Source organism: Prinia subflava, chromosome 5 (assembly GCF_021018805.1).
Source record: "Prinia subflava isolate CZ2003 ecotype Zambia chromosome 5, Cam_Psub_1.2, whole genome shotgun sequence".
In the NCBI taxonomy this organism is placed as follows: Eukaryota; Metazoa; Chordata; class Aves; order Passeriformes; family Cisticolidae; genus Prinia; species Prinia subflava.
In genome coordinates, this window is record NC_086251.1 from 59,122,378 (window position 1) to 59,136,519 (window position 14,142).

At 39.6% G+C, this 14,142-nt stretch overlaps 1 protein-coding gene across 21 annotated transcripts in view; it reads right to left on the bottom strand.

Moving 5' to 3' along the window:
- Positions 1 to 14,142, bottom strand: part of KIAA0586 (KIAA0586 ortholog) — a 93,920-nt gene that overhangs the window by 76,576 nt on the left and 3,202 nt on the right. For all 21 annotated transcript variants that reach the window (XR_010080656.1, XR_010080657.1, XR_010080648.1 and 18 more), the window contains exons 5-18: positions 13,700 to 13,877; positions 13,079 to 13,312; positions 12,280 to 12,445; positions 11,321 to 11,488; positions 10,421 to 10,541; positions 9,372 to 9,501; positions 7,954 to 7,995; positions 7,824 to 7,865; positions 7,696 to 7,737; positions 7,563 to 7,604; positions 5,973 to 6,205; positions 5,022 to 5,094; positions 4,463 to 4,720; positions 4,116 to 4,290 (exon numbers count right to left, since the gene is read on the bottom strand). Coding sequence is in view for 5 of the 21 variants with exons in the window: in XM_063399593.1 (XP_063255663.1) it covers positions 4,116 to 4,290; positions 4,463 to 4,720; positions 5,022 to 5,094; positions 5,973 to 6,205; positions 7,563 to 7,604; positions 7,696 to 7,737; positions 7,824 to 7,865; positions 7,954 to 7,995; positions 9,372 to 9,501; positions 10,421 to 10,541; positions 11,321 to 11,488; positions 12,280 to 12,445; positions 13,079 to 13,312; positions 13,700 to 13,877 (1,904 nt within the window). In the remaining 16 variants the exon portion in view is untranslated. The remainder of the gene's footprint in view (positions 1 to 4,115; positions 4,291 to 4,462; positions 4,721 to 5,021; positions 5,095 to 5,972; positions 6,206 to 7,562; positions 7,605 to 7,695; positions 7,738 to 7,823; positions 7,866 to 7,953; positions 7,996 to 9,371; positions 9,502 to 10,420; positions 10,542 to 11,320; positions 11,489 to 12,279; positions 12,446 to 13,078; positions 13,313 to 13,699; positions 13,878 to 14,142) is intronic.

Below are 14,142 nucleotides of genomic sequence, written 5' to 3' on the forward strand. Positions count from 1 at the left end.
GGCACTCTTGATTTTTGAATTAAAAATCACCTGGGAACTGAAGTAGCTCTAAACTGAAGCCAAAACCTCGCTACAAATCAGATAATAAATCTGAAGTGTCCTATTTGCTTTTGAAGCACAAGGTATTTTGCCATGGGAAGAAGCAGAATTTCTGCTGTCTTTACATGATGAGTTTGTGCCTTTCTGCAAAGCACAGGTTAGCCAAAAAAACTGTTCTGCAGTCAGACAAATTACTGGACTCTGTAACATAAATAGATACAGTTCAGAGGCTTGTGATTTAGAAGAGGTCATACCACATGATCTAACAGTCCCCCTTGGCCTTGAACTTTTGAGTAAAAGCAGAAATTGGCAGTGTATCTGTAATGCTGCCAACTTGTAAAAACAAGGTTTTCACAGTGAGAATGATTAAGTACTGTATACACACAGCACCTCATTTTAATTGCTTTCAACTTTTCATTTTTCTCTGCAAAGTTTATTTGCACTGGGCAGAAACTAGACATTTAATTAAACTTAGCTTTAAAAAAACAGTGTTTTACATGTATTTATCAGTTCACATTATGCAAGAAAACAACTCCAGCTTTTTTTTTTCTTCAGAAATGATCTCTTACTCATAAAAGTGTTGAATTTTTTTCCTAACTTCCCATAAGAAACCAAGCATTAGTCACCATAGTTTATTTGCAAAGAAAATGGTTGAGAGTTATAAAATGACTGAAAAGAGACTCTCCAGATGGCCATTTCAGTCTTGAACAAACATCCTTATTCTAACACTAATTTAAAACAAGCTCAGTGGACTGCTCGAACAAAATAAAGTCATTTAACAAGTCTGGATTTTTCAGCCAATCAAACCCAAGGCCAAAGACTTCCAATAATTTTGAATTTTTATCACCAAGGCCAGGGAGGGAATCTGTGGGTGCAGATCTGTGAAGAGAAGAACTCACCATGCCTGATGTGAAAGAGATTTGTTTATTTCCTTCTTTGTTTTATAAGAACCTGGTGCTTTGAAGTGTTCATTCAACCTTGGTGCATTTTATTTCCACTCCTACTATAGAGGAGCACAGATTTGTTCCTCATTTTATTATTTACATTTTGTTTTGCCATACCAGCTTCTTCTAGAACAGCAGCCCCCAAAATGACTGGACTGTTTTGTCTTCATGAGACCCACGTGAAACACCAGGGATTGTTTTTCCATTTTCTTGGCAAGGTAAAGAAAGGATAAAAATGAAGCAGTTTGAGCAACAGTCTTACCAAGAGGCAAAGATAAATAATGCCAGTATCAAACAAACCTCAGTTAAAATCAGAAAGCTTGGGAGCAGGACACTCACTGGAGGCTGCTCCTTCACACAATGTGCAAAAAATTCCATTCTTCCCTTTGATAAGAACACAAGGGAATGTCTTATTTTATTTACTGTCAGGATAGAGACAAACCCATAACTCCAGCCTGATGTTAAATAGAGAAACAAATCTGATGGTGGCTCTAGGGTTGCACAGACACATTTTGCTCTGCAGCATGACTTCATGGCTTGGAAGGGAAGCACCCTGGGAAAAGGCTATCCAGAGTTCACTCTGTTTGCCAGCAAAGAGCTTTGAAGCTGTTTGTCTCACACAGTTTTGGAAGGCTGAAGGCAGCATTGATCCTTTCATTTCTATTTGCCTCCATCAGAAAAAAGCTGAAGCACAGGAGCAGCTCATTCCAGCTGCACCTCTCCATTTCACTGACACCACTGAATTCAGCTGGTGGCTTCAAATCATCAAATTTAACAAACCTATTTGTTATAATTAAATTGGGCAGGGGGGCACTCTTTCTGCCACTTTACAAAATATTGTTTCTGGAATGATGAAATTGGCCTCCCTGGAAAGGTTATGACTTTCTGTAAAGGACAAGAGCCCAATAAATAGAGAAGAAAATTCATTTAGGAGTCAGCAAAAGCAGAACTGCTGATTAAATATTTTTAAAGAAGTGCCTGTTCTCCATCCAAATCTTAGTGGTCACTGTATCACTGTTATTACTACCATAAGTGCTTACTAGCACACATTTAATCCAAAAAGATCTATACAGAATAAATTAAATTATAGGTGTACAGCACAGCCAATAGTCAGTGATATATCATGCTTCAAATGAGTATACCAGAGCATACATCATTTTTCACCAAAGAAAAGACATTCAAGAGAAGGCAAACAAAATACCAAAGTCACAAGGCTGGCAGTTCTCATGGAACAAGGTCTTAAGCTTTTAAAAAATGGTGAGTTTTGAAAAGTTTTCTAGGTTTTTTGCCAGGACTATGACCCACATTTTCCAGAAAGGTGGTGAGAATTGTGAATACTTTCTACAAATAACACTTTCTCCTCACAGATCACAACTGGGCTCCAGAACACAGGTCAGGAAAGTGCCACAAGGACCACGTCAGGCCAAACAAGAGATTCTTGCACTATTTTGAGCACTTGCTCAAAACTGTGGATGTACATCAGAACCACAGAAGGGTTTGGGTTAGAAGGAACCCTCAGGATCAACCAGTTCCAACCCCCTGCCACGGGCAAGGACATCTTCCACTAGACCAGGTTATGCAGTAATATTAAATAATTATAAAAAATCAGTAAAATAATAACAATAACAATAATAATGTCAAAAAATCCCCAGCAGTGCCTGTCTTCAGAGACATGGATATGTTTTACACCATCCATTGCAATGGCCTAAAAACGTGATTTCATCAAGTGACTGGCTGCCTTCTGATGTTAACCTCTCACGTTTCACACAGAAGAGAATGTTTTGACAGCTGTTAATAAAAACCCAGGCAGCATTTTTAAACATGGCATTTAAGACTGCATCAAGTCTATTTTCCCTGCATGGGTAACAACAGCCTAAGTGCAAGAGCCATGGAGGGAGCCAGTTAATATTTTTCCATGGATGCACAGCCTGTTAACTCCATTGTGCTCACCATCCCTTTAACCACCTCCTCCTCTTAAGCCTCTCTCCCATCTCCACACTCTCCCTTCATCATTCTCTTTTCTCATGTCATTTGCTCACTTTCTCCCCAGTAAAATGATCCACACTGGTTTTTTTTTAATACCAGTTAAAGATTATTCTTAGTTTTTGTATTAAGAATCAGATAAGTTTTGAAAAGGTAATAAAAGAGATCCAGTTAAAACATTCCTGTTTACTAACTCTAGATGAAGCTTATCTACACTGACCTATGTTAGATATCACATAGGGTCCCTTTGTAATTATTTTTACACATTTTTATTGGGTTAGAAAATCAGGACCTTCTTATCCTAACACTCTGCCTACAAAACTAACAAATAAAATTCATTATTAATCAACTAATAACCTTTATCAATTAAATAATCTTAACAAGCTATCACAGAAAGGAATTTTACTCTGCTTATAACTCTAACTGGATGAAGGAGTTACTTGCACTTAGTGAACTTAACCAATGATTCTGATTACATCTTTCAATTATTTTCAAGCTAACAGATGTCATCTTCATACCCAGATATTTAGTCTTTCATATTTCAATTCATGCATTAGAAACAGGAAATGAAATATCAGACTTCCTTCAGTTTTCAAGTCTCAGTACATTTCTGAACTCTGAATGAATTAAATTTTTAAACAAAAAATCACTGGATAAACATGGCAAAAAATACAAGTCCCAGTGACCTTTACACACTCAGTTATGATTAATTTTAGCATACAGCTCATTAAATCTTGGACAACAATAAATACTAACACATTTATCATATTTAGAAATAAGTGCTTATTTGACAATCTAAAATAAGTGAGAGACACATTATATCAAGTCAAAAAACTTCTGTTACTTTCTAGCTCTGAAAAGAGGATCTTAAATAGAAATAAACTATTTCAAATGGACAGGACCTACAACAACCATCTAGTCCAATTGCCTGACCACTTCAGAGCTGACCAAAAGTTAAATTAAGGGCATTTTCCAAATGTCTCTTAAGCCCTGACAAGGCAGTGAGCACCTCTCTGAAAAGCCACTGCAGTTCCTTAAGCTTGATATTGAAGAGCAGTTGAACTACAATTAACAGATTGATTTTCACAAGGAATTCCTGGTAGAAGAACTGGGAAGGAACACCTTGCTCCCAATCAAAGAATCACTTACCTCTAACAGTCTCTATCAGCTTGGGTCTGGGAAGTTTGGCCTTGGGAGAGGGAGAGTTGAATCTCAGGTAAGGTCCTTTCTTAAGGGTGCTACGGCGGCCCTGGTAAATGGGTTTCCCATAAACTTGAGACAGGTTATCTTCATTTTGGACCAGTGCAGTTCCACCTACAGCTCCCTGATGGACACCAAAAAGGGAAAAAAAAGTAGTTTACAATCCTTCAGTTATGTAAATTGGAGCAGGACAGAGCTATCACTCTCATTTTGAATTAGTACACCTGCACACACAATTTTTTATGTCAATACTGAACAGTTTTTTCCAGAAAAGAAACCAACTATTTGCAACTCACATCTGCTCTTCTTTCTTTGCTCTGCACATTTTCAGAAAGGTAAGTCCTAAACTTCTGTTTCCTTGTGTTATCTTCCATCTGCTTCTGCAATGGCTTAGCTACAGATAAAGGTTTTTTTGTCAAGCATCCTTGGATGTTTTGAGTTCTCTCTTTAATTTCTTTCTTGGTCTTCACAGCCTTGAGGCTTTGGCCTTTCTTGTTCCATGGGGCTTTTTGATCACTTTTCCCTTGTTCTGAATCATTTCTTGCCATTTCAGTCTAAATAGAAAAGATAAAGGTAATAAAAGGAGATTTTTATCTTTAAGGCTATCAGCAGAGTGTGTGGATAACTTTGAAACTCAGAGAAAGGATCTGTTTCTCATGTTAGCCAGCAACTGAGACCAGGGATTTTCATTACATAACACAGAGGTAAATATTTTATTATAGTTTACTGCACGTGAGCAACAATAGGCAGCTTTCTCATGTTTTCAAGGGGTGAGTAAATCACTTTACTGTGGGGAGAACAGGGCCAAGTGGAAAAATTTAACACAAAAATCTGAATTCATTTTTCCAGCCCTACCTGGATTTCCTCACTGATTGCCTTGATCCACTCATCCACAGTCCTTCGGATACGAATCTCTTCCAAGACATCTCTGAAACAGAAGGAAGAATCATTTTAGCTCAGTGCTTCTCAAATTGCACAGATTTGTTCCTGGGAAAGTAGTGACCTTTAAATGCTCTAGAAAGAGAAGCCCAGAACAGACAGTGAGATTTTGCACCTCTGCACTCCCCAAAAGGCACCAAGCAAAGCCCATCAAGAATCCCAACCCCAAATCTGGTGCCACCTGCAAACCCCACTCCCTGCTGGTAAATACTGACATTATTATAAATATTTTAGGAATGAGAGGCAGCAAGGTGTCACTTCCTACTTTGATCACAACTGAAAAGAACAACAAAACAAAAATATTGCAACTTAACAAAAAAGCAGGTGACAAATTACTGTAGCCTCTAAAAGTTAATGAGAGCAGGTAACATGCCTGAAAAAAACCCTTATACATACAGAATAGTTACCTTCCTCAGGAAAATGCAACTTTAGGTTGTATTTGAATAGAAAAACTCCATTCTGATTCAAGCAGAATATTTAACTCAACTAACAAAGTGAAAGTTCAAAAGCCAAAGATCTGTTGTGAGGTGATTAAATTCTGTAAATTTACAGGCTCAAAGCCTCTTCTGGCTCTGAATAATTAAATTAAGGCTTCCATTTTCTTATTAATGCAAGTTGGTATGGAAACAGCTAAATGCCCTGGCAGCAGAGCAGTCTGTCCAACTGATAAAGCCTCAGAAATCCCATTTAGGCACCTGACAAAAACCAGTTCACACCACAAGGTTCAAAAAACATCTGAATTTCAAGAATCAGACAATGATTGCTAGAAGGAGTCAATAAATCCTTTTTGCAGGGAAGAGCAGGAGCTCTCCAATGCCCAGATTTGGAACCATCAATCTCACAAAACACTGAACTGTAGGGTCTGACCTGTTTGTAGTCAAGGAGTCACTGATGGAATACATGGCATCTCCATCTTTAGCACGAGTAACAGCTTCCAGATTCTCCTCAAGGACTTTTTTAGTGTTTTGCACTCCTCTCAAAGTCCTCTCAGCATCTGTCAGGATAGACCTTGGCACTTCAACCTTTTGAAGGATGGATGGTTTGTTGAGCAGATGATGTTGGGGAGGATCAGGTGCGTTTTTTTCAGGAGGATTTCTTGACTAAAATCGAAGCAGAACCTCTAGCTTTTAATCAGAGATTGTTAATTTCCTGTTAATCTGTTATCACATCAATGCCATCACATGAAATACTGCCCATGTGCACTATCAGTTACTCAAGAATGTTCATCATGTTGCAAATGTATTTAGAGAAGTGAAAGACATCCAAAAGATCTCAAATGGAAGATGATGTGGAGTATGAGAGGCAATGCTAATGAGGCTAATAAGCATGTGAAAAGATTGCAATTAGATACATGAAGTATCACAAGTAAATCTCTCCATGTAGCAGTAATTAAATATAATTAAGAGCCTAATAAAAGCCCAAATCCTCTAAATAGATGCACTTGTTTGGCATCAATCTACTCCGAGAAACACCAAGCAATACTTTTAAGTTTTAACAAGATAAATCCCTCAGCAGCCTCTGGAGCCTCTTTTACTCGTTTTCACTTTTCAAAAGGAACAATGAAAGCTCTCACTTTGCAGAACCCTTTTACAAAGATAAAAATCGAGCATAAATTAGCTGCTAAGTACACAAACACAGGAAACAAGTTCTCACATTCATTCTCACACTCCTGAGGAAAAACCCAGAGGCCCATGAAAACTTCATTAAACACTAAAAAAGTTTAAAAAGTGATAAATGTACATCAAAAAAAACCCAACCCCTCAAACCAAAACACCCAGACTCGAGTAGCCTGTGAAAACATCAATTGAATGATCAGAAAAACGCCCAAAACCTCACAGTTCACAACTCAGTTTTGGATTTAAGGCTATTCTTTTGTTAAATCAGAATTAAACAAAAGTTTATGTTTGAACAGATGTACTGCCACAATGCCATAACAAAACAGGAATCAACACACTGATCCCAGGACCTTGGTTTTGGCCTGGTGAGAAAAAGACAATATACCAAATTACTTATCAATTTTACATAGGGTTTCATTTTCAAATGAAACTTTTTGACAAATATTAACTCAACAAGACAGGTAAAATCCCTAAGAAAGGGTAAGAAATACAGATACATGACCAATTGTAAAATGATGTAGACCTGCTAGTGAGACCCAGAGCATGAAATGGTAACTGGATCTGTTAAATATGTCCAAAATGCTGCTAGCAGAGCCCACATTTGCCAATCTGACACAGCAGCTTCCTGCCTGACATTATCCCCTCAAGGGATTTACTGGGATTGAACCAGACAGGAGAAATGTGATCTGTACAAGAGCAATCCTTCACCAAACATCCAGGTGTGCAACAGGCAGGCAGTGACATTTCATTGCAAACACATCCAAAACTGCTTCAGCATTAGACTGTTTTATAGAAAGCCCCAAAACCCACAAAAGAAACACATAAAAATTTCAAGGTATACCTTAATAACCTCATTCACTTCAGATTTCCGTGGACTTGCTCCCTAAAAAGACAGAAGAGTTGTTGGAACTAACTGTAAGGTAAAATCCATAGGAGATAAACCCACAAAAGAAAAAAAAAAATTCAAGGTATACCTTAGTAACATCATTCACATCAGATTTCCATGGACTTGCTCCCTGAAAAGACAAAAGAAGAGCTGTTGGAATTTTAAGGTAAAATCCATAGGAGATAAATCCACAGAAGAAAAAAAATCAAGGTATACCTTAGTAAGATCATTCACATCAGATTTCCGTGGACTTCCTCCCTGAAAAGACAGAAGAGGAGCTGTTGGAACTGTAAGGTAAAATCCATAGGAGATAAATCCACAAAAGAAAAAATAATTCAAGGTATACCTTCATAAGATCTTTCACATCAGATTTCCATGGACTTGCTCCCTGAAAAGACAGAAGAGCTGTTGGAACTTTAAAGTAAAATCCATAGGAGACACTGAGTTTCACTGGCCACAGTGAATTCCTTGGGTTAGAGCACCACCTTCTGTCCCCATCTAATTCACACCTTTGCTTTATGACAGAGCTGGTTTATCATTTACCCCAAAATTTATCATTATCTCACTCTATCAACCTCTCAGTGATGAGGAGTCAGTAGCTAAATGTTTAATTGACCCAACTCTCCATTGGCTAAGTCACCATATCTCTGTCTATTGACCTTTTTCATAAAAGAGAGACTTCAAATAATTTCTGTAACTGTGTCTTTCTCCCATTCCTTATTCTATCTCATCTTGTTCTGTTGCCTGTACTAAGGTTTGTTACTTGTTTAAGTTTTTAGCAACAGCTGTAAGAAAATATTTGCAGCCTCGGTGGGGCACAAGGCACCTGTTCCATTTGCAGTAAGAACAGTTAAATGTAAAATCCATGAAGTGTTATAAAATCTATAAAAAATGCATCAGCTATGCTGTAAGATATGACAGATGAAGCTGCATTTTTCAAAGATACAGCAACAAAAACCAGACAGGAAATACAAAATATTTTTTAAGGAAATATACAAGTTGAAACTTTCAACTAGAGAAATGAACCAGAATCAAAGATATTACATTTCAAGGCAATTCACAGAGGTGAATTTTCAAGGTTTTCTTCTTTCTCACTGTGTACATTGACAAGGACAGAGAGGCCCACAGCAGACAGGTGGAACCAGGAATGGCACCAGGTTAAGAGATAAAAACTTCACTTGTCAAAAGCTCCATGTTGCCAGCACAGAGGCTGATCTTGTACCCCCAAAAGGTACAAAATCATTAGCACAAGAAACAGCACAAGGATTCCATGCCAGGCAATTCCTTGGAAACAGCACTCAATACAAAAAGAAGTGGCAAAATGAGAAAGGAAATGCTTAAATCATCCCTAAAGCGGAGATAACTGACTGGAGATAAATGGAACATTGCTCTTTTCCAAATGGGAAAATTACATCAACTCTGTAGCTCTGCAGAAAAAGGCACTGAAAATATCCAAAAGCTTAAAACAAACAAATAAACAAACTTCTTTTTGTTTCTCTTTCTGTCCTTCCCTCTCTCTCACCTATTTTATGTCTGTGACAGTGGCAGTCAGAGCCCATTGCACACCCAGAGCATTATTCAGGCTCAAAGCTCTTCCACACACAGAGACTCCAATATTTCAATTAATTGTAAACAAATGTGGATCTTTTTACAGGTGTGGAAGCAAGAGCAACACTTTTACTGATATCAGACCTCTATGTTTTTCTGCACAATTTTTACTCCCTTTCTTCAAACCCCTGCTCATTGTGATTAAATTGACTTTACCTGCAGAATGTTGTGCATTTCTCTTCTCAACTTGCCAAGATCTTGAAGTAAATCATCTGCTTTTTGCACTGTTTTATCAATTTCATTGTAGCTTTCAAAAGGATTCGACTTTGCACGCAAAGCTTTGTGTCTGAGGGGAGAAACACTCCTGGTTACAGCTCTTGTGGCTCCTGAGGTGGCCCAAGAAAGGATTCAGCTGTGAAACCAAGCAGGAATTTACAGTGCAAGTACCAAACCTTTAGATAAACTGGAACTTGCTTTGGCATCCAAAGTTATAGAGAGGTTATTGGGTTTTCCCTGTTTTCCACTTAACACCTTCAGCCACATCCTTTTATTTTCAATCATGAAATTACATCTAATACAGCAACTTTTAAATTTTGGATATCTTTCCATCTGAAGCAATTAATATTGTTGTGCACACTATTCTAAAATAGCACATATGAGCAGTTTCACACTGCATCAGTGAAATTATAACTTTACACTGTTGCCTGGGGAAAAGATGCTTCAAGATTGCATGGCTAAGAACATTTTTTCATCCATTTTAAATCTCAGGAATTGCTCCTGAAAAACACTCCAAGTGCAGCCCCATTGACCTCTGAGAAAGGTGTTGTGAGCTGTCTTTAGCAACAAGCCTCTGCCTGCAGCTCAACAGAACCACAGAATGGTGGAATATCAGAGCTGCAAGGGACCCACAAGGATCAGAGCCCAACTCCTGATCCTGCAGACACCCCAACAATCCCACCCTGGCCCTGAGAGCGTTGCCCAAACTCTCTGAATTCTGTCAAGCCTGGGGCTGTGCCCATTCCCTGGGGAGCCTGTTCAGTGCCCAGCACCCTCTGGGTGAGGAACCTTTTCCTGATATCCAACCCAAACCTGCCCTGACACAGCTCCAGCCAAAAGGAATGCAAAACCAGCAACGCTCCAGCACAGCAGTGCCAGACTCAAGGACCACACCAGTCACTCTGTTACACCATCAGGGCCTGATGCACCTCTCCCTGTTCCTGAAACAGCAGAAACTCTTCCTAATTTGGATTATTGTGTTTATCCACCTGCTTCTCTCAGAATGCCAGCTCCTTTCACTGCTGCTTGCTGCTGTCTTCTTGGAAGATTCCACCTGCTTCAGTGACACTGCTTGAGAACCCCGAATGTGTTCCAGGTATTTCTTCTCACCTAAAATGAAGCAGAAAAAATGAAAGTTAATTCAATATATTTAATATTTTCTTTTCCTTTCCAGGTATCTCACCATTAAATAATACCAAGAAGAGTAAAATATTTTTTAAATTTATAGATCTATTTCAGATAAGGCAAGTCACTTAAAACCACTCAGACTAATCTATCTTTCTGAGGTTGCTTTATATTAGCAAAGCCAGACGGAACTGGGATGGCAATGAACTGAGTCACTGAGAACAAATCTGTGACATTATGGACAGAATGCTTCTTCTTTTGTCTTATTTCATTTTTTCCTGGACCCACTGAACAACAGGAGTACCTGACAGCTTTGTAACAGAGACTTGATCAAAAGGTGTAAAAGAAAATTACTTTACATTTGCTTTACACCTGCTGCTTTCAATACAATAACCCAGAGACCTTGTGCACCCATGAAAAAATAAAATAAAAATTCAATTTAACCAATGATAATGGCAAAGTTATTGAGTAGCTCCCAAGTTTTACATTATTCTGTCTAATCTTCACAAAACTTGACTTTGAAAATGTATTTCAGTGAGCAGTCCTGCTGAAACTCTATAGATTAAATCAGTTCTGTCTTTAAGTCTTTAGTTACTTATGAGTAAGTGAATTCTACACAAAACTAACCCTTCCCAACTGCAGATTCCAAATATTCTGAATATATGCATTTAAGTGCCAGCAGCCCCACAGAAAAGGTCAGAAAAGGTGAGGAATACACAAAGTAACCACCAGGCCATACTAGTTAGACCAGTGGAGGACAATACCTTCTCCTGTAGGTTTGAGAAGATTTTCTTTTTTTACTACAGAGTTCTCTTTCTCTGAGATTTTTGCACTTTTGGGTACAGGTTCTGGAGCATATCTTCGAGGAACTGGCGTGTTTAGAGGAGATTTTTGTGTATGAACCTCGTGACTTGGCAAATGGCTTGAGTATGCTTCAGGGAAAGATAAAAAAATAAAGTTATTTAAATGTTAACAATTTTCTTCAAAGGAAATGGTATCATAGAACCACATAATGCTTTGGATTGGAAGGGACTTTAAAAATCATCCAGCTCCAACCTCCTGCCATGGGCAGGGACACCTCCCACTATCCCAGGTTGCTCCAAGCCCCATCCACCCTGGCCTGGAACACTGCCAGGGATCCAGGGGCAGCCACAGCTTCTCTGGCCAACCTGTGCCAGGGCCTCACCATCCTCACAAGAATTTCTTCCTTGCATCTAATCTAAACCTACATTCCTCCAGTTTGGAGCCATTCTCCCTTGTCCTATCATGACCTGCCCTTGTAGACTCCAGGAAAAAAATCTAGGAATAAAACCCCACACCAGGTCTATAAATTCTTCACAAAAATGCAAAACATTACTGCACTAGTTGAGTAAACAGGGAGAAAATGTCATACCTCTGACTGCTATCATAAAGGGATAAAAAAAACCCTCAAAACCCAACTGTAGTTCATCACAGGCTTCCACACAGATTATGTCTCAATTAGATTATTTTAAGTCCAGGCCTCTCCTGGTGCAGACTTAGTAAATCAAAAGTCTCACCTTAATTTAAACTGGAACATCTTCAGAATGTCACAAAAATTTTAAAGAGCATTGGGCAATAAAACAAACTGCACAGAAGAAATGTTCGCTACTCATTACTGACATGATGCACAATCCAATATGAATGGACACAAAATTAATGCAGAACTAACAGTGAAAATAAGACAATAAGAATTTGTCTCCACCTTTGACAGGTGCAGCAGTGGTAGGGAATAAACTCCTGTGAGATGAAGGTGCTTCATTAGTGAGTGATCTGTGCTCTGGCTTCTCCCAGCGTCCTGTCAGGGGCCCAGAGGCAGGCACAGGACTCTGCAGGCCACGGCTGCTCACTGCAGAGCTGATGAGATGGGACTGGGAGACAAAATCACAGAGCATTTCTGGTCACTGAAGCACAGAATTCACGAGGTTGGAAAAGACCTTTAAGATCACTGAGTCCAACTCTTCTCCCAGCGCCACCACAGTCCCCACCACACCAAGTCCTCCAGTGCCACATCCAGGTCTCCTGAACACCTCCAGGGATGGGGACTCCAGCACTGCCCTGTGCATCTTCCAGTGTCTGACCACCCGTCAGTGAAGAACTTTCCCCTAATACCCAACCAAAACCTTCCCTGGTGCAACTTGAGGCCATTTCCCCTCGTCCTGTCCCTGTTCCCTGGGAGCAGAGCCCGACCTGCACGAGTCCCATCCTCCTGTCAGGAGCTGTGCAGAGCCACAAGGTGCCCCCTGAGCCTCCTTTTCTCCAGGCTGAGCCTCCCCAGCTCCCTCAGCCACTCCTGGGGCTCCAGACCCTTCCCAAGTTCCACTGCCCTTCTCTGGGCATGTCCCAACCCCTCAGCATCTTTCTCATTGCTGAGTTTTTCACTTTCTTTGATCTACTTCCACTGAACTTTCTTTCTAATACAAACAATCCAAATTATTATAACATTAACGCTGAGATACAAAAGAAATTATCACCCTGAAGTTTCTGCATTGTGACTTAGATACCTGAATATTCATTTGCTGCTCCTGAAGCTTTTCCAAGTGCTGAATCCGTTGCAGCATGAAAGCATTCATTTGTTTCTCAAGCTCTCTGACTCTCTGCTGGTAGTGGGGCTCCTCGTGTTGAGCTTTCATGCTGGTTTGCTGTTCAGACACTCGCTGCAGCTGCCTGTCTGTCTCCTGCAGTTTCTGAAGCAGTTCTGAAAATGAGTTCACTTTTGCTTCCAAATCATTTTGAACCTGCAAGAAAGGATAAAAAAATAAAAGGGAAGGGGGAAAAAACCCACATTATTGCAGATGTGTGAGAAAAGAACAAAACATCCTTCACAGAATCCTGGATTTGCATCCCAAAAGAAACAAAATTCTATTTACCATTTAATTTTGGTGGTTTAGCAATATTGTGAATTTCCAATAGATAAATCAAATGTTCTCTGTCTTCTGCCCATTTAGTTAAACCCAAATTAGTTCCCTCTGGTACACTGGTCAGTGAGTGTGAGATGACACACAAAGCAGGGAGCAGACACATTCAGGCTCTCTGCAGCTACTACCAACAACTTCAGGCTTGTTTGGAACATTTATTATTTTAGGAGGACAAAGAACTGCTGCTCCCAAGAGCCACCCACTCACCTTGAGCAGGGGAGCTGCCGTGGCAAACACAGCAGCAGCAGCTGCTGCAATGGTGGTTGCAGAGTCAACTTCCCTGGGTGCTGACCTGGGGTTAGCCCAAACACTTTCCCTTTTGTCTGTGAAGGCACTTCCCAAGAGCTGCACCTTCACCTCCTTGGGAACAGGAACATTCTGAATTCTATAAAAGTAAAGAAGTGCCTGTAAACAGCATTTTCTCCACATCTCCTGCAAGGAAATGTTTTCCCACACACAGCAATGATATCGCTGGATAAGCATTTCTCCTGAAGTTTTGACCTAAGATACTCCAGGGAATAAAATCAACTGGAAACACTTTCACACACAGAAAAAGAACACTGACAAAGAACAGTAATAAAACATTTCTTCCTTACCAGCTATGCATTTTGGCAAAAAGCTCAAGTGGTGTAGTTATACAGAAGCAGAAC